Here is a 19,988-nt window from a genome sequence, read left to right as displayed (position 1 = left end):
TAATATTATAAATGTTATTTAAAGAACCCTGTTGTGGAGAACACAAAAAACAAGTAAGTTCTTACTCTGAATGCCAGTGAATGGAAAATGTGAGTCTTCACTCTTCTCTCTTTTTCTTTTTTTTTTTCCTTCTTTTTTCTTTATATTTTTCTTTTTATTTTTCCTTTTATTATTTTTTTATTTTTTCTTCTTTTTCTTCTTTTTTTCTTTTTGTGTATTGTTTTTCTTGGTTGTTTTCTGGTTTTTGTTTTTAATTTTTTCCTTTTTTCTCTCTTTTTCTAGTTCTCTTTTTGTTTCTATTTCTTTCTTACTTTCTTCCTTTCTTTTCTTTCTTTCTCTCTTTCTCTTTTTTCCCTCTCTCCCTATCCTTTCCTTCTCTCTTTTTCCCCTATGTTTTACAAAAATGTATAGGCACACTGCAGCATTTTTTATTGCAGAATATTAATTTAGTTTTGTTCCTATTTTGTAACTGTAGAAAAATGCTTATTACACACTATTTCTTTTACTTGGAGTAACAGACAAGTCCTAACACCTTACAGTTTCTGCACAGATAGTTGAATGGATTTCTCTTCTTGTGTGATTTTACAGCAGACAGCATCTTGGGAGCCCAGCAATATAAATTTTACTGAAAAAGCAGTAGAAATAACGAAATAATACATAATTTACATCAGGAATATGTGGCAATGTGTATTTTCTTTCTTTATCTTTAATTTTTTGGAAACATCAGTTTGATTTCTGTTATGAACCAGATTCAAACGCTGAGGCTAATTCTCCTTTACCTAGCAATTTACTAGTTTGTTCTTTTTCCCTAGCACAAAAATCTATTTTAGGATTAGAAATTAGCAGGAAATGTATGTTAAAATGAATAGCAGTAAACTTTGTACATTCTTACATAAATGCTATATGTTACATTCAAATATGTGCTATGTATATATATATATCTCTTACAAATTCAGAATCTCGGAATTACATTTGTCTCTGGCAGGTGAATACATTGCAAACGTTTTGGTTAATTTACAGACCAATCTTTTTTCCATTACTATGTGAATAACACAGCAACATTTTACATCCCTTCTCCTAGCTAACATATAGTGATGTGAATTAACAGAACATTTAATAACACTTAACAAACTTCTGAAAAACACAGAACTTAAAAAACAAACAAACAACTGTCAAGGCGTGTTTTTCATAGAAGTAAAGCATGCATGTGGTTTTCTTAGACGCTGATATTTGCTGTTTTGTGCAACTGGGGTACATTTGAAATTCTCTTGCCAGTGTTTTAGAGTAAGGCACGGCTGCAGCATTACACTGACAGAGAGAACTGTTAGTTTTAGTATCACTACTCTACGAGGCAAGCAATTTTCATTTTTAAAAACAGGATGTTAATTAGATCAGATCAGTTAGTCTGGTGAGTTTCTGAGTAATTTTAAAGGGAGTTACCTTCTTAGTTAAAAATGGACCTTCTTGGTTTTTTTCCCTCCTCAGAAGTGTTCCCACATCACACAAAACAAGATTTCAGCACTGTGAACTGAAATAATAAATAAAGCATACAAAATGTTGTGCCCATGGCAGTTTGCATTCAAACCTCGTGCTGCTAAGCACCAGTCCTCTGAAGAGAAGGATATCAATAATAACGTGGAGAAAAATAGGAAGATCCACGGGTAAGATCTTTGTCTTTTAATGGTTTCATAGTTTCTCTTTCATTTGAAAAGGGAAGATAGTAAGTGATGTGCGTTCTGGAAAAACCTGTAATGTGTTTCCAAAGCAATAATATTAACCAAAGAACAGTTGTCCCTGGGGGTCACTGGGTGGTGTTGACTAGGTAAGGTACATTTAAGCTTTTGTGTCTAAGTTATACAATCATTGAGGAAAGAAGTCATCAAATCATCTTGCTTTCTCTTTTGTAGTTTTAAATTTATTTGGTGTCTTATAATGGTTTCATGTATGCTAGGACTTAGGAGACGTGTATGCTATAAAAATTAGCGAAGTGATTATTAATGCTGTGATTAAGCTGGTAAAGTATTTCTGTGACACGATTTATACAAGACACTGTATAAAATAAATTGCACATGCATATTAAATTTCTCAGTTTTCAGGCTGTTACTTATTTGAGTTTTCTATTGCATACCATTTCTTTCTCTGCCCATTCCTTACCCTTTCCTGTCATTGCTCAAAGTAGTTTATATTGAAATGTGAAGATATGTGAAGCTGACTAATGGAAGTGGGTGATCATATATGTTCTGCTAGCTAAAATACATCATTGCCTGCTCCAAACTAAGGGTTTTGTTTGGAGTTTGTGGTCTGGATGCCTCTTGGATGTTTTTGAACATAATCTGAAACCTGATATCCAAATTAAAAAGTAGGAGTTCAGAAAGTAAGACTTAATGCAGAAAAATAACATACTTTTATATTAATTTCCTTTGTTGCTTAATGGGCTGGAGACTGGACCTAGCTGAAATTTTCACACATTTCCCTGAAGATTTCAACCTCTTTGTTTAATTCCTCTGAGTATTTTCTGGCCAGATCATAATTGTACAGATGTCCTTTGTTTAGCTTACAGCAATGATACTCAACCTTTACCATTCCAGGCCATATCTGTTGTTTTCCTTCCCACATAGTGATCTGGAAAGGGTGACCGTAGCTTTACTATTGACTTCTAGTCCACCCCTCACACTGCAGCGAGTGGTTGGCTTATTGACTCAATATATCTTTCAGAGACAGCTCTGAGCATCTCCCTCCTGATGCTGCAGGTAAAACTAACAAAAACTAAGCACGTTGCGTTATACTGAATTGTCTTTCTCTCTTTTAAAGCTTAGAAAATGATGATGCCAAATTACATGACCTGAGCAAGAAGCGGATAGAGATGCCACCTATCATAACTTCAGCAAAGGCCAGTGACAGGCGAGAGGTCTGTTTCTAGCATCATTGTTTGATGCTAACAGTTCACACGGGTTGTGCTTACTGCTCAAAATTTCTCAAAGCTCTCATGTGAGGACTAACTGTGGTTACATGAGGTTAGGACTGCTGTGACCTTCGGATGAAAGATCTCCAAAGCTCACAAAAAGGAGCTTTGGTAAGACTTAAGGAAAAGAGGTGACCCAGTGGGATTGGAGTGCCTGATTCCTTTATTCACCTTTGAAAAGCCAGCCTTTAGTAACAAACATGACCTTTCTCTCAAATTGTCTGGTTCACTGTTTTCCTGAGACTGTGACTGTTATATTAAGAGATCTTATTGAAATTAAAAAGGTGTTTGCAGTGGCAGATATTGTTTGGTTATTACAAAAATACTTTTTTTTTTCCCGTTTCATATCGAGCTGTGGAATAGGTCAGTAGTTTTGTACTCAAATGAATAAACAAACATGTCGGAGAAGACCACATTTATACCTAGTTTCTTGAATTTAATTTGTAGCATTTTAATGGTGAAATAAAATTAAAAATGAAGCTTTAAGATATTTAATAGATCTGAAGACACAGTATGTATTTTTATCTTTTCTCTGTCCAGAACCCCCCCCAAAATGGTATCAAAGCTTCGAACCAAATATCAAGATGTCCAAGACATGTAAAAGTAAGAAACTTGGAAAATGGATCCAGCTTTCTCGACACACTACACCTGACAGCAAAGGAGGTAAGATACGGAAACCTGAACAGTGATTTTTCTTAACTCTGAAAAGATACAGAGTGCAACATTGTTTTTTGACATTTTATTGTTTTTCAGGTTATCAACTGCCGGACCAAAGCCTGCCAAGGGGCACTCATGACCCCAAAGGGCCTGGTGAGAGGTACTAGAGACAGGCCAGTCCTACCAGCAGAGCTTTTACCTCAGGCAATAGACTTTATCAAGCAGTACTACAGTTCATTTAAAGAGTAAGCCAACTTTACCTTCATTTTTGGTATAAAAGTCCTCTACCTACCTACCTGTCTGTGAGACTATAGGAGTGTTTCATTTCTTCACAGCTATCGGTAACTATCCCGTTATATAGCATGCATTCAAAAAAATAGATAAGGACTATTAGAAAAGATAAATAAAATATTACTACACTTCATATGCTGTATCCGCCAATCCCAGGTCTTGGGAATACAGAAATGTACAGGGCATTCCTCAGCCCCATCCCTTCTGAGTGCGTTACATTATAGTACATTTATAATAAGCAGCTTGGTTAGGACTCTCTTACAGAATGTTACCTTCTGCTTTCTTAACGTTGGATGTTAATGGGATTAGTCCTACTCAGATCAGTCTTAGATGTGAATAATGTGGATAATGCTTTTTGTTTGTGCTGTTCCAAGTATCTTTTCTCTGTGTTCTTTTGTTCTCTGTTTTGACTCTCAAGGCTTTAGCCAAAGATTGGAAGGCCAGTCTCTTGCTTCTCAACCTTGCTCTGTGCTATCATCAACATAAGCTTACTGAGCATGCTGAGAGGGATGCTCTAGCTTCAAAAAAGAGGTTTGTGTTTTTGCAAAAATGGACATGGTGCAGAGACTTCTTGTTGCAGGAAAAGCTGTAACATCTGGTTGAGGTCCAAGAGTTTGCAGTGACAAAGTTTTCACATGACAAGCTTTCAAGTGACGATTCAATGTTTGCTCATCACATTATAAAACATTATTAGACTTTCAAAGGGACTCAGACACATAATGGCTACTTCTTTAGAAACTTTGAACTCTTCTACAAAGCTTTCTTCCATCTGAATCTTTGTGAAAATCCCTGTCTTACACACAGGCTGTACTCACTTGCCAGCGTATTACATTTGCACATCTCTGTGTTTCTGCTCATGGCTATTTGATCACATTGATTTACACTATCTTACATGCTTGCCCTTGATCTTTCATCTTGTTGAAAATGTGAAAACTCTCAGACAGTGCAGGCTATTTTCATTCTCTCTGTAAGCCAACAAAACAATTTTTGTCTGTGCTGTGATAAATATTTCCTAATGTTTTGACTTCATTCTCTGTTATCAAACTAAAGAATTTTAGAGTTGGTTTCCCTGACAAAGGAATTGCTCAGCACTTCCTTTTAGGAATGAAAATCCTATTTACTTTGCTCAGAAGAGCTGTATCCCTGTGAAAATAATAGAACTTCAAGAGGACAGTCACTATAATCCTACTTTTGGGCTGAAGCTAGCCTGTTCTCTACTTTTCATTTGCTTCTGTGACAATTTTTTCCAAACTAATCTAGAAAATCCAAATTTAAACTGAAGACTTACACAGAAAAGCTTGTGATCAATCCATGTATGTGTTGGGTGGTGAAAGGATGGCTACTTAAATTTCTAGTGTGTTAGTTTCTTCATTAGGCTAGTAAGCTCTGTCATTTGCACTCAATAAGGACAGATCCTAAATTCTGAAGCCAGGAGAGAAATTCTCCTCAGCGGTCCTCAGAGTCCTATGTACTTAAGCCATCCCTTTACCTAGAACACCCCCCTCTTTTTGATAAAAATCTCGGACCCTAGGCTGCTGCAACAGATAACAGCTATGCTTTGGGGCAGTAGTGTGGTGCAGTAGAGGGGAGGTGGGGAACAGATGATGGTGGCTTCTCACAGCCGGCGCACAGTGAAATTGTTAACTTCATGAGGTGATGGATGTTTTTATAAAGGATAGAGTATTTTATGTTGACCTGTTTCACATCCAGAGAGTGTAGATTTGTAACAGGGACAGGTTTCTCAGTGTTTATCCAAACTTGCCGTATCTCAACCTACACAGGTGCTACTCCCCTCCCTGGAAATCTGCCTGCATCCTGGCAGATAAAATCAGTGATGTAAGCAGAAGTCTTCTCGTGCAAAAGGATGCTCAAAAGCTTTATGGCTTCAGCAATGCCTGTGCTCTTCTTGACCCAGAACATAAGAAGAATGTCTGTGATTTAAATCAGTTCTAAGTAATGAAATTCTGATTGTTTCTTTCCATGGCTGTTTCCTGTTCAAAAGGCCAAAAATAGAAGAACACCTGGACCGACTGGAAACAGTGACCAAGGAGATAGAAACAACAGGAACCTACCATCTGACAAAGGATGAACTGATCTTTGCTGCCAAACAGGCCTGGAGGAATGCACCTAGGTGTATTGGGAGAATTCAGTGGTCCAATCTACAGGTAACCTATGAGTCTAGACATTATGGGCCAAATAGTCATCTGCTGTAAATCAGAAGAATGTCCTTTACTTTGGTAAGATATGCTAGTTGCTTAAACTGAGGACTACTCCCTCCTGTATTAAATTTGTAAATCCAAATTTAATTGTATTAATATTAATACAAATAAGATCAACATTTTTTTTGTAGTTCTCTGCTTCATAGTTGAATGAAAACGTGTAGGAGTGCTAGCGTAGGAACCAACTATGTCGTGGAACCAGGTGCATGTCTTGGTCCTTGAAGGATTGTTACGTGTGAAAACGATGCATATAAGAACAATAAAAATGAACCTTTCCTTGTGAATCTACAATTAAATTGAGAAATACTGATTTTTCATTTCACTTTTTTCCTTAATCTTTCCTTTCCTTAAGTGCATAAGAAAAATAATGATATGTTTCTTTTGGAAACATAGGTATTTGATGCACGTGATTGTAAAACAGCAAAGGAAATGTTTGAACATATCTGTCGTCATATTCAGTATGCCACAAACAATGGAAATATAAGGTAGGTCTCTTTAATTTTAATTTTGAACAACAAAAATGACATGCAGATCTGGATTCAAAATTCTACATAAGACCTGCAATGGTCTATCTAAATATTTTGACAACTTGTCTCTGCTCTTAATTCTCCTGGTACTTACATGTTTCTCTCATGTGTACCATCAACTGTTTTGAAATTTTGTAACTTTCATGGCTGATGTTGCAAAGTCTTTTGTAATTCCTGGGGAAAAGAGGTGATTTGAAGATTCAGGGAGGTGGGTAGAGAGGATGAATGATTTTATTTCTACTGATGTTTATTTTAGAAATATAAAATAATTACTGTTGGTAACAATTTATGTCTTAATAATTAGAATGTGTTTGATGTGCTGCTGTGGTGTAACAGGATTTGATTGTCTCTCTGGGCAGATCAGCCATCACTGTGTTCCCCCAGAGGACTGATGGGAAACACGATTTCCGTGTTTGGAACAGCCAGCTCATCCGATATGCTGGATATCAAATGCCAGATGGGTCTATCGTAGGAGACCCTGCCAGTGTGGAGTTCACACAGGTACAGTTCCAAATACAGAATCATAACTGCTTTCCATCTTGTCTAACCCAGCTGTCTTTTTTTTTTTTTCTTGCATGTTTATGCTGAGTGGGAGGGAAGTGTGGCGGTAAGGAGTGAATGGGATGTTCTGCCCCACAGGTTCTAGGTGTGGGCTGGAGCAATTATTTCTTACAATCCTGATATAAAAGTACTCCCCTCCATCTCAGAACAGGGTAAGCTGGTAAGCTGATGTTCCCCTTAAGTCAGGGACACAATCAGTACTTGCACAACATGTCTCAACATTGTTTGAATGGGAAAGATAAGCTTTATCACTTAAAATTTACCTCAGCAGGTTTTAGAGCATTAACATTCTTTTGTCTTCAAATCTGGGGGGGAATGGGACCTAAAAAACCTCAAAATGTACTTTATTTTTACAGTTGTGCATTGAGCTTGGGTGGAAGCCAAAATATGGCCGCTTTGATGTAGTTCCACTTGTTCTCCAAGCGAACGGCCAAGACCCAGAAATATTTGAATTCCCGCCAGAAATTGTCCTTGAAGTGCCAATGGAGCATCCAAAGTAAGCACGCAAGATTTAGATAATTGCATTTTTGCCTCTGCCTCACCTTGGCAGGTTATTAGCCTGCCCCTGTGGCAGTCATTTTACGAGTTCTTTGTTAGGATGAAATTATGGTAAATTGTCCTGAAAGATAAAATGCCTGTTAGAAAAATGAAATGAGATTTAAATTAAGGAAGCCAATAGCAATTTTGCTGGAAATCTTTTTTTCCCAATCTATGTTTCAATCATATTCAGAATTTAAAAAATCATCATTTCTTATGCCGGTGTAATACACATGTAAAATATGGCTGCACTCATAACAAAATGCTTATTGCCTTTCTCTCTCTCTTTTTTTCTTCATGTTTGCTTTGGGAGCAGCCTGCAGATTGCAGAACTCTGTAGTACTGTTCTGCAATTTCTTTAGCTGGCAATTCCCAGTTACCACGTTGTAAACTGGAACTGCTATGAGCTTTTGCAGACTGTGCTTCATGGGTCATTCCTCCTAGAGATAGTACTCTTTCTCTTCTTGACTTGTCTGGTTATCGCCTAAAGAAAGAAAAGACACATAAAGTAATAAATCAATGCTTGTTTAACAGGTATGAATGGTTTAAGGAGTTAGATCTGAAGTGGTATGCGCTGCCTGCTGTTGCCAACATGCTTCTTGAGGTGGGAGGCCTGGAATTTACTGGGTGTCCTTTCAATGGCTGGTACATGGGGACAGAGATCGGAGTGCGAGACTTCTGTGATGTACAGCGATACAACATCCTGAAGGTAATCTTCTGAAGTAGAAGTGTGTTGACCTACGAAGGGAACGAACTTGGTGCGTGGAGTGTTTTTGAAAAAGAGACGCTATCAGTCTTTGCCGGGATGGGTGTTGTATTTACATCACACTAACACTTCAGTGCTAATCTGACACAATATCCTGACTATTGTGGGACATCTTGAATTTCTGCTAAGATTATGACTGCCAGATTTTATGACTGTTTTTACAGTGTTCTGACAGTATCTGTTCCAAATACCTGGCTGGAATGGTGAAACTGCAACTGGAAAAAAAAAAAAAATAGCAAATGTTGTCCAAAGGGAATTCTTCCCCAATTTTACCCTGAGTCCTGCTGATTCAGGACTTTTGGTCTCTGACTGTACATTTCTCAGTGGTATATTTATGTCAGTTCCAGTCTGCTGTTGACAAGGCAGTGGAGTCCTGGTTGTTAGCTGCAGGTCTTGGGCACCTCACCAGTACAAATTAATAAAGATGACTTATAACTGGATACTGCCACTTTTTAAACCATTTAGTCCAGGAGAGAACCACTCCCTGCTCACCAAACTGGAATAGCCTCAAGAACCAGAACTCCATAATTCAAGTTCACCTCTAATCTCAAGTATTTCTGCTGCCATCACTTTTCCCAGCATAAGATTGACTCTTCCCCCTTCCGCAATACTTTTTCCTGCATATTAATGTGACGAGGTGGAGAAATCATGAGGTTGAATTCCCACGTAGTAAATTTGCTTTTCCCTTTTCTCTCTCTTTTTCACATGTAGGAGGTAGGAAGAAGAATGGGACTGGAAACAAACAAACTTTCATCGTTATGGAAAGACCGAGCTGTTGTAGAGATAAATGTGGCTGTGCTTTATAGCTTCCAAGTAAGTCAACAAGAGTGGTATCTGGAGAGACACTGAATATTGTGTGTCCCTTTTTCCTTTCACTTATAACAGCTTTATACAAATATAGTGCCAGTGGGCCAATGCTCAGTGGGGGTTATCAATGTAATTCCAATAGAGTTATTCTTGATTTACACCTGGGAAAGTAGAGGAATCCATATTTCCTGTTGTTGCCAGAAAAAAAATCTCAGGTGAAGGCAGAAGGGAGAGAAAAAGAAAAGGAAGCTAAGGGCAAGATTGTTCATCTTTTTAACACATATCTCTAAGTGTCAAAATCTATGTAAAGCCATTGGATTAATATCTTTTATTTACAAATACAGTTCATTTAACATATCATAACAATATGAAAGATGGGTAAAAATGAATCAGGGGCTTTTCAGCATGCACCTCCAGTGCTGGAGAGGTAAAATGATGATGTTAAAAAAAAGAGCGTGTGAGAGTCCTTAATCAAAGGTCCACCTCAATCTGTACCTGTATAATAGTTGCTGATAGTAAATATTTCCCAGCACTGTATAAAGTCCTTGAAATATTAACCAAAGCAAAAAGATTACTTTAACTATATCAGGAAGAAGAGCAGAATGGGCTTTTTAATGTATGTCTGTCTTCTTGCAATTATTCTAGAAACAAAATGTGACTATCATGGATCACCACTCAGCTGCTGAGTCCTTCATGAAATACATGCAGAATGAGTACCGTATGCGAGGAGGCTGCCCGGCTGACTGGGTGTGGATTGTACCTCCTATGTCAGGGAGCATAACCCCTGTGTTCCACCAGGAGATGTTGAACTATGTCCTCACTCCCTTCTATTACTACCAGGTACACATTATCCAAAAAAATATGATTCTAGTAGACAAATTCTGCAGTGCAGGTGATAATATGGGACCTGAAGAAGTCTGAATGAAAAGCCCTGGATAATGGCAGTTTGACTAGATAGATTCATAAATAGCAGGCAATACCTATTATACTGTGGAAGGTTATGTTAGTTCTGTTGAATTCTCAAGCTGTAGGTAAAATGCAATTTAATGCTACAGAGACTGATCCCGTGTTTTTACACAGTGGATTATATATACAGATTCTATTCAATCTGGCCCTTTCAAAGATATGCAAATTGGGTATTTATTATTTTACATTTCTTACCTGAAGCTTAACATTTTTTTTTTTAAAGGTGGATGCATGGAAAACACATGTCTGGCATGATGAGACCCGGAGGCCAAAGAAAAAAGAAATAAAATTTAGCATCTTGGCAAAGTAAGTTGCTCAAATAAGAGTCTTCATGCTTTTGTCCAACTATTCTATTCTTGTGATGTTTCTGTTCCACATTTTCGTTGAATAATTATTACAGTAGGGACCACCTGAATTGTTTGAATCATAGACTTAACCTGTTCACAGTTAGGTAACACTCACATCTAAAATTCTTATTCAAGGCTATCTATAGTGTATTGCTTCTGAACAATTTTCCAAGGAAAAGCCATGGTCAAGATCAGTCTTTCCTAGCTTTTTTTGTGAATCAATCTGAATTACTGTGTAGCTATATTAAAAATTATATGTGATTATTTTTTTTCCCAGAGCTGTACTCTTTGCATCTTCACTCATGCGACAAACAATGGCAACCAGGTCCAAGGTCACTGTAATCTATGCAACAGAGACTGGGAAATCTGAAACGCTGGCCAACAATCTGTGCAGCTTGTTCAATTGTGCCTTCAACACTAAGGTAAGAAAGTATAAATCATTCACGCTAAATGGAAGCTAGCTAAGTTTGGCTAGTTTTATCAGCTTCTGCAAGCTTTTTCATTCTCTAAACCCATGTTTTGAATGTCCAGTAAATATAAGTTGGACTAGAACTTTGATTTTGTATTCACTTAGCATAATGCCTTGTAAATTTGGTCAACGGTCATCTGACAATCACAGAGATATCTAATGGTAGTTCTTATGTCTGATAGCAATTTCTCATGAGCTTTATGTCTTCCAGATTCTGTGCATGGATGAATACAACATCTGTGACCTGGAAAAAGAAACACTTCTTTTAGTGGTTACTAGCACTTTTGGAAATGGAGATTCTCCAAATAACGGAAAGGTAAAATTCACCTCAGAAGTATATATGAGGCTCAACTCAAGACTGAGACCAAAGACAACCCTTTCATTTGTGATATGGATCAGGGTCTCACTTCTGTTTTAAATCGGAGTATTTTTCTAACCTTAAGTATTTTATGAATTTTTATACAGACCTTGAAGAACTCCTTGCTCACCCTGAACTTGCTGAGAAAAAAAATTAGGTAAAAATACTTTGTTATTTGGTTTGCATGTGATTGAGTCCTTTTGCATTTCATTTAGCATAACATAGTGATCTTATTTTTATCTCCTTCTGCAGATACGCTGTGTTCGGTTTGGGGTCCAGTATGTACCCAGAGTTCTGTGCCTTTGCTCATGCCATTGACCAAAAACTGGCCCAACTAGGGGCTTCTCAGCTCACTCCAATAGGTGAAGGAGATGAACTCAATGGGCAAGAAGAAGCCTTTCGCACATGGGCAGTCAGTGCGTTCAAGGTGACTGTATAAATAATGAGCTCGTATTTTAGTTTGTTCATTCATTCGTTTTGTTTCAGTATTCACTAGCATCCCATAAAAATGAGGGAAAATGAAAGAAAATAAACATCTGGATTTATATCTGAATATTGAACTCCCCTCTTTTATACTGCTTGCCTAAGTTGAAGAGGAAACTGGGCCCCTTTTCTATTATTTTTTAATATTCACATAAAGTTCCATGTGAAACCTTTTGGATAGTGGGATGCTCAGTGTGAACAAGGGTGGTAGCATCAGACATAAGAATTTTTGAAGTAGATCATCTTTTTAGCTATACTGGTATAGAAGTGGAACCTTACTGAACTCACTGAACCCCTATAACATCAGTGAACTCAACAGAATCAATAAACGATAGCAATCTGTGAAATTGAGATGTCCCCATTAGGATTATAATAATGCTAAGAATATTTTTTTTTTTACCATGAATAGCCTTATTTTTTTCCTTTTTCTAGACTGCCTGTGACATTTTTAACATCCGTGGGAAAAACAGCATTCAGTTGCCTGAGATATATACCTCTGATGAAAGCTGGGATCCTAAGAATTACAGGATAGTGCATGACTCTCAAACCCTGGACTTGGCTAAAGGTATTACCTCCCACCTTCTGCTTCCTCTGTCCATTTTGCTTCAGATAGGTCTGAACTGTAAAGGTTTTCTAGAAGTGATGTTGGTCGTGCTAGATGATAGAATTCATATAATAAAGTACAGCGGTCTGAGGAAAAAAGACATTCGTTTACATTGCATAAATCATTATCTTTTCCAGCGCAATAACATCAGAACATGAGAACTAGCACACATTTTGACAGCCCCAGAAGAAGAGAAGCTGAGATGAACTACTTTTTGTCAGGGAAGGCATGCATATAGGACACATAACTGACAAAGTATATCACATTCTAGGGCGAGCGTGGTTCAGTTCTTTTCTGCATATTATTTGGAGACATTTTAAACAAACCTAATCACAAAATTGCCATGAGTCATATCCTCTTTTCTCAACAGCACTTGCAAACATTCATGCCAAGAATATAATTCCCATGAAGCTGAAATTCAGACAGAATCTTCAAAGTTTAAAATCCAGGTACGATACCTCATTCTTTTGAATATTGCAATACTACATTTTACTAAAATCTTAAACGTCTGAAATATCTGGTTATAAACATCATCTCCTCGCAGTTATTAAGAAATATATGTGATTTTTGTACCATCATTAGTAGAAGTAAATCATTATCACAAGACCACAAGAATACGTACAGTCTTTAGCTCTGATCTAGATAGGAGCAACTTCCCAACAGGGGCTCTGGGAGGGTAGGGGAGTAACTTTGTGATATGGCCCTTTGATACCCGCTTAATGCGGAAGGTCAGGTGTACGGTCCCTCTCCCTTGCTTGGTATGCTACATGCCAGGCAAATGCTTACTTCATTTAGGGGGAAAATAGCCCCTTAGCAGGAAAAAAAAGGAAAAGGTATAGTGCAAGAAGCTGCTGCGTTTGGTTGTACTGCAAAGCAAGCTGAGACAAGACAATACACAAAGAAATACAAAAGGATAATCAGTGCTAACATCTGTCTTAGAAATAGCATCCATGAATGGCTCTTCAACATCCTCCGGTAGGTCTCTTTCATCCCTGTTCTAAATACAGTTGTCTTATGGGAAGTCCTCTGAGCTGGTTTAAGATGTGAGCTATTCAGTCTTTGGTAGAGCTGCACTTCATCGGCCTTTCATCAACCTTTCATTGGCTGATTGCAGGCACATTTATTCTACACTGGACAGATCAGGCAGCACTTCAGCATCTTATTTGTTTTGATACAAGTACTTCACATATCTGGCTATTATTTAAGTCTTACGTGAAGTACTAAGCTGGTCTGATAATTCGGTAATGAACACAAGGAAGCCCTTGCCAACTGTCACTTCAGATTTATTCCTTTTCTGTGCAATTCAAGGGAAATCCTGTCGACGTAACCAAGATCTGTCTGATCTCTTTTTTTTCTATATCTAGTCGTGTTACGATTCAAGTTAAGCTTTCCTGTGAGACTAATCAGGAAGTGCACTACCTGCCCGGAGAACATATCGGGATTTTCCCAGGCAACCAGCCAGAATTAGTCCATGGCCTCATTGCACATGTCAGGGATGCCCCTCCAGCTGATCAGACTATCAGACTTGAAACCTGCACTGATGGTAAGTTGGTTCTCTTTAGACAAAATAACAGAGGTGTTTGACAGATTTCTCTAAAATTCCTGAGGATTTTTACAGACTGAATTTGATTCTGTTATCCTTTTCTTAAGTTTCAATAAGATTTTGTTGATGCTTTTAGTTATTCTTATAATTCTTGATTCTGATTTTGCATACTCTGGCAGTGCATGGTAACGTCACCAGTGTTCACAGAGTTATCCTAGGTTGACACTGTTTGTAGTTCAGTTGCTGAATTGGCCATGGACAGCAATTAAATTAATCAACAGAGTTTGCTTATTGCTGCTACATATCAGAGTCCTAAAATAGATTCACATATCATGACCATCTTTTCCATCTTAGTAGGAACAATCTGCTAAATCATAGGGTTCTGACACACAGACAGATAATTTCCTCAAATGAAAGACTTTTCATTTTAAAGTGGTGTTTTGTTATCGTGCAATTCTCTGCATCAGATCCTCCACTTACAAGAAGTTTGAATCCTCACATTAACCTCTTTTCAGAAGGGCCCTGTGGTCTAGACCTGCTGCAACCTAGTCTGAAGTCGTATTTTGAAAGACACTGATCTTTGCAAAGCTCTACAGCTGTCAAATGCCGCGGGAATTGCCAAGTGTTCTTTCATTTCCTCATTTCCAGGTGGCTACTGGACAAGTGACAAAAAGATTCCAGCCTGCACACTCCCCGAGGCTTTGACATACTTGCTTGATATCACTACTCCACCCTCCCAACAACTGCTAAAAAAACTCTCCCAGCTGGTAACAGCGGAAGGAGACAAACAGAAACTGGAAGTTTTATGTCAGGTAAATGTTAGGGTTAGATTTATGTTAGAAGTGCTGTACACTGGACCATCTGATGCCCTTTCACTGTGTAGCAGAAGCTTAAGAAATTTTTGTAGTGATGGTGCTTGGTTTTTATCCCTCTGTTACATGTTCTGTGTGCTCGTAAAACCAGCCACAGTGAGAGAAAAGGGTGGTATTGTGGCTCAACTTGGCCATGGGAATCAAGAGATTTCTTCAGATCTGATATTTTCTGTGTGGTTCTGGGTGGGTCATTTTCCCTGCCTGTTTCTCTTGCCTGCCTCATGATGGTTTCTGATGATACACCATTAAAAGACCTTACAGTTTGCAGGTGGAGGGGTTGGAGGGGAGCTGGTAGATATTTCTGTCAGAGAATTTGGTACCGTGAGAGTAGGGGGATGTCGCTTTAAGTAACCAATGACTCATAGGTGTGGTAAGTGCTTGCTTCTCCTGCTGGGTTCGGCAAGGCTCAGTAGGTATCAGGACCTGGGCCCATACAGTTTTGTGGATATCCCATAGCAGGGGGCTGAGAAACAGATTCTACTTCAGTTTCTACATCCTCACTGAGAGAGCTGGTATCTGAGAAAATTATAGCAGGTATTCTGTACTTCTGTTTTCAAAAATTAAACAATTTCTTAGGAAACCCCAGTATTGGTCTAGGCAAAGTTTTGAGAATTCTTGGTTGACTTGCCTGCATATTTAATTGAATGCAAAGCAGGAATCTTATTTATAAGTGACACTTCAAATATCCCTGCTGTCCTGAACTCAGCGTGATCTGGTAACATTGTGATGGTGGCCTTTGGCTTTTAGAGCACGGAAGAATACAATAAATGGAAGTTTTACAACAGCCCAAACATCCTGGAGGTCCTGGAGGAGTTCCCTTCTGCTGAGGTCTCAACAGCTTTCTTACTGACTCAGCTGCCATTTCTGAAACCCAGGTACTATTCTGTCAGTTCCTCCTGTGACATGACACCCAGAGAGATTCATCTGACAGTTGCAGTTGTAAACTACAGGACAAGAGGTAATGAATTGTTGTTTTCATTTCTCCCTTAATTAAATGATATTTAGGCTGCATCATGGTTCAGAAAAAAACTCTGTCTGCCATATGGCATGAAGCATATCTGTAACAAAAAGTTTGTGTTGTGATACATGCAGAATAGTATGCTGCAGTGCAGATGTTCATACTGTGTCAGGATTTGCTAAAATCCTGCATCATCATCAGTGTATCCTTGTTTTATAAATCATTGCTAGATATACACTTATTTAAAAACTATAGTTTTAAGTATAAACTGCTTTTCTTAAAAATGGAGAGCTTTTGAATACTGATAGAGGTGTTTTCCTTTGCTCTGATTAGATGGACAAGGGCCTTTGCACCATGGGGTTTGCAGCACATGGCTGAATACAATAGCTCTCAATGAAATAGTCCCATGCTTTATACGCAGGTGAGTGTATGACCGAGAAAAAAGAAAATAAAAAACCCAAACAGCAGTTCTTAGTTCAGCTTCTTCAGTATTTTCTTTCATTGTTTGCATATGATTTTCAAGTGACTGGTGAGTGCAAGTTGGGATATCTGAGTTTGAGAAGAGGGAACTCCCTGTCTTCCAGAGATGAGACCCTTTACCATGTCTTGCGTTGAGTAAAATCATAGATCATTAGAAAATTCTGAAAGAATTCTATTCATATGACACCATCCCCACTGTCAGCATATCCACTATAGAGCAAGTAAAGCTAGGAAACAAGAAGCAACCGTCACCCAGTTAAGCCCTGTTACTGTTTTCAAATTGGTAACTTAGGCTGTGCTGTTCAAAATCATTCAGGAAACTGACACTGAGAAGTCAGTCATAAACTAATTACCTAATTAACATATTTTTGCATTTTAGTGCTAATGGATTCCAGCTCCCAGAGGAGCCAACCAAGCCATGCATTCTGATTGGCCCAGGAACAGGAATTGCTCCCTTCAGAAGTTTCTGGCAGCAGCGTCTCTATGACTTGGAAACAAAAGGTACTTATGGGGATTGCCACAAGGGGGAGGCCATAACTCCTCAAGCAGCGGAAGACATCCCTAGTCCTCCAAACAAAATCTCTACAGATGGAGACACCCAGAAGCATTAGCCAAGTAAACGCCATAGAGATTTGTCATCCTAAGACTGATCGAACACTGCACTGAAACAGCTAATCCATCCCCCTTGAGACCATTCTGGTGGTCTTGAGGTATTTGGTCACTTGGAGGGAGCAGCCTATGTGTCCTTGTAAATACTTTATGTTCAGTGACTGCCCCAGGTGCTCACACAGGGGCCACAATATGGAGAGGAAACACTTTGGCCTGCCTGTATCAGTCCATTTGGGGAACCTGCTCCGACAGGTGATTCCACATAGTTCTCTAAGGACTTGGGCAGGTTCAATCCTACTGCAAGACCCTAAAATCACCTGCTGTCACACACAGACACGCACACTCTCCTTCTCAGGTGCTTAGTGAGAAAGGCTAATTAGACAATAGCTGTACAGACAGCTGTACACGGCTAGTTACTGTGACAATGGGGCCCTCTACGGGGAATAGTCATAAGACATAATGGGCCTTACCAGGAAAGACAAAAAAACTTTCCAACGTTGGTTTCAGGGATCAAAGGTGGTGACATGACATTACTGTTTGGCTGCCGGCAGCCAGACATGGATCACATCTACAAAGAAGAAACTGAGGAAATGAAGAGGAAGGGAGTCCTGAAAGAAGTCTATACAGCTTACTCCAGACAACCTGGCCAAGCTAAAGTAAGGCTGGCTCCTCTGTTCTTTAAGGGTTGGCTTCTTTCAGAATGGTCCCTCAAGTTAAGATTTGGGCTCTGTTTAACAATGTTCTTTTAAAAAATGTTAGCATTTTACTTCAGTGTATTGTGAACAAGTGACAAAAGGCCCTGCTCCTTCAAAATTAAGGAGAATCTCACTGTGCACTTCGGTACAAGCAAGCTGTATAAATACAAAACCCTCACTGCCATATAGAGAGGCATAATAGACATATAATCAGAACTTTAATTGCAAACAGCCTTTGAAACTGGAAGCTGGAACATTTTCAGAAACCTTAAGTTTTGCAGGATTTGATTAGCCTATGAGTTAGAAATGAGTTGGCTCTGGCCATTTGTCACCATTTCAATGACACAGTGACCCTGGAAATTAATTTTGCTTAGATGTAATCTTGATTGGAGAAAACAACAGCACTTAAGCTATCCTCTTTTTAGCTGTGCTACTCTCCTGGCAAATTAGGAGACTTTGGCAGTTGTAACTGCTTCTAAAAAAGAAGAGTCTTAGTCTGCTCTAGTTTAATCAGGAGACAGGTCTAGCCTCCAAATCTGGGGCTTGTACAGACAGCATGAAGACATTTTTCTTCTCCTTTGCTGTGGTGCAACACACAGCTAGAATAATTAGGGCATTTAGAACCTTACTACATAGACCCACATTGAATTTAGAAAAGCCAATAGCCAAAGTAGCATTTAAAAAACCTTGTCTAATGATCCTTTTTCTGTTTCTAAGGTCTATGTTCAAGACATTCTTCAAAGCAAGTTGGAGACCAAAGTGTGCAACCTCTTGCATAAGGAAGAAGGACATCTGTATGTCTGTGGAGACGTACGCATGGCCAAGGATGTTGCTCAGACTTTGAAAAGGGTGCTTGCAAAAAACCTGAACCTCAATGAGCAGCAGGCAGAGGAGTATTTCTTCCAGCTAAAGGTATGCTGTGATATGCAAGGCATTCTCTCCAGTCAGACAGTGTTCCAGGACAGGTTACAGAAGTCTTCAAAGTCACATTCAAGATCTTGCGGGCTGCCGTGAGCTTCTTTTCAGCAGAATGCACAAGGAAAAAAGCTTTAATTGATCAGCTTAGTCCACCCACCGTGATTAAAACGCATAGTTTGTTTGGTTAGGGTGCAAGAGTGACACATCATGTTCTTCTCTTACATCTACCATTTTCCCCAGTGTCTCCCTTTGGGCCCTGGACAGTAGCTTTGCAGTGTGTCTGGAACATCAAGAGTTTGAGACTTTATTGTACAAATGGAGGAAAGTGAGTTTAAGAAATTAGTGGGCCCATCACTGAAAACACAGAGCCTGGGTCTGCTGGCTTTGTAGGACCCTTTTGTTATCAAAACTTGCCCTGGAGCACGTGTGTCTGGGATTCAGATAGGTTCCTTTTATTGACAGTAACAAAAGTCCACTATCACAGAACCAGTCATACAAATGCAAAAGACCTTTTAGTTACTTAACTGTCACATAAGGAGGCGCTAGCAGTATTTAATTCCTTTCTTTTTTTGCAGAGCCAAAAGCGATACCATGAAGATATATTTGGGGCTGCATTCCCACATGAAGTCAAAAGAGGTGTAAGAGCTTTGCAACCCACCAGTCCAAGAACGAATCAACTTATGGTTTAGACAATACTCAGACATTTGTTGTTATTTTCAAAAAACAAGGCATCAAATCCTCTTTCTTATACATGTTAAATCATACACATGTATATGATTGTAGGATTTGACTTAAACCTCAGCCTTAATGAAGAAAAATATTAAATTTAACTTTCGTTGCTATTAATTCTGAGACTTCTTTTAATAGATTATCTTAATAGTCTAGATGCAAATTATTTTTTTAATACTATCTATACTAGTATAAATCTGCTATTTTTGTAAATACAAAGAAAATTTAGAGTTTTTTACTATGTAAGCTAGAACTGAAATCTTTTTTTGAAATGTACTGTTTATCTTTGTGAATTTATTTATATCAGATTGTTTTACTGTGCATATTCACTTTAGAGCAAGTAAATGGATGGTTGTGTCACTTGGAAATGTATAGTCACACACCTTCTTGAATCTGAAGCAATATTTGCAAATGAGATAATATAATGGTTCATAAATGGAAATACCTTCAAATGTATATACATGAGGAGGTAGTAGTTTTGAGTTCTTCTTTGTGTGATTCAGGTACTTGAACCTGAATTGTTGTTACAGAGCCTATGGCAGTAAGGTTCAGAAAACTAAAAAGCACTTTATACATTTGAATTCTATGCTCTGATTTACTTGATTTGTTTGTAATAAAAGATGCCTTTAT

At 38.4% G+C, this 19,988-nt stretch overlaps 2 protein-coding genes across 2 annotated transcripts in view; both read left to right on the top strand.

The window, feature by feature from the left end:
• Positions 1-1,567, top strand: part of LYRM9 (LYR motif containing 9) — a 61,658-nt gene extending 60,091 nt beyond the window's left edge. The window contains exon 7 of the mRNA XM_009318804.1: positions 1,486-1,567. The gene's annotated coding sequence lies outside the window, so the exon portion shown is untranslated. The remainder of the gene's footprint in view (positions 1-1,485) is intronic.
• NOS2 (nitric oxide synthase 2, inducible) lies at positions 1,538-19,988 on the top strand. Its single transcript, XM_009318806.1, has 26 exons — positions 1,538-1,661; positions 2,812-2,908; positions 3,503-3,625; positions 3,716-3,864; positions 5,913-6,075; positions 6,523-6,614; positions 7,016-7,157; positions 7,574-7,713; positions 8,289-8,463; positions 9,232-9,333; positions 9,973-10,167; positions 10,517-10,599; positions 10,918-11,062; positions 11,321-11,425; positions 11,575-11,624; positions 11,720-11,894; positions 12,383-12,515; positions 12,925-13,003; positions 13,919-14,097; positions 14,746-14,909; positions 15,717-15,927; positions 16,261-16,348; positions 16,787-16,908; positions 17,524-17,672; positions 18,429-18,623; positions 19,205-19,988. Exons 1-26 carry the CDS (start codon positions 1,555-1,557, stop codon positions 19,316-19,318), a joined length of 3,477 nt encoding a protein of 1,158 aa, XP_009317081.1. The 5' UTR covers positions 1,538-1,554; the 3' UTR covers positions 19,319-19,988.

The sequence above is a fragment of the Pygoscelis adeliae genome, unplaced genomic scaffold, assembly GCF_000699105.1.
Source record: "Pygoscelis adeliae isolate BGI_AS28 unplaced genomic scaffold, ASM69910v1 Scaffold392, whole genome shotgun sequence".
NCBI lineage: Eukaryota > Metazoa > Chordata > Aves > Sphenisciformes > Spheniscidae > Pygoscelis > Pygoscelis adeliae.
The sequence above is the reverse complement of the archived record's forward strand: the minus strand, read 5'-3'. Positions and strand labels throughout refer to the sequence as shown.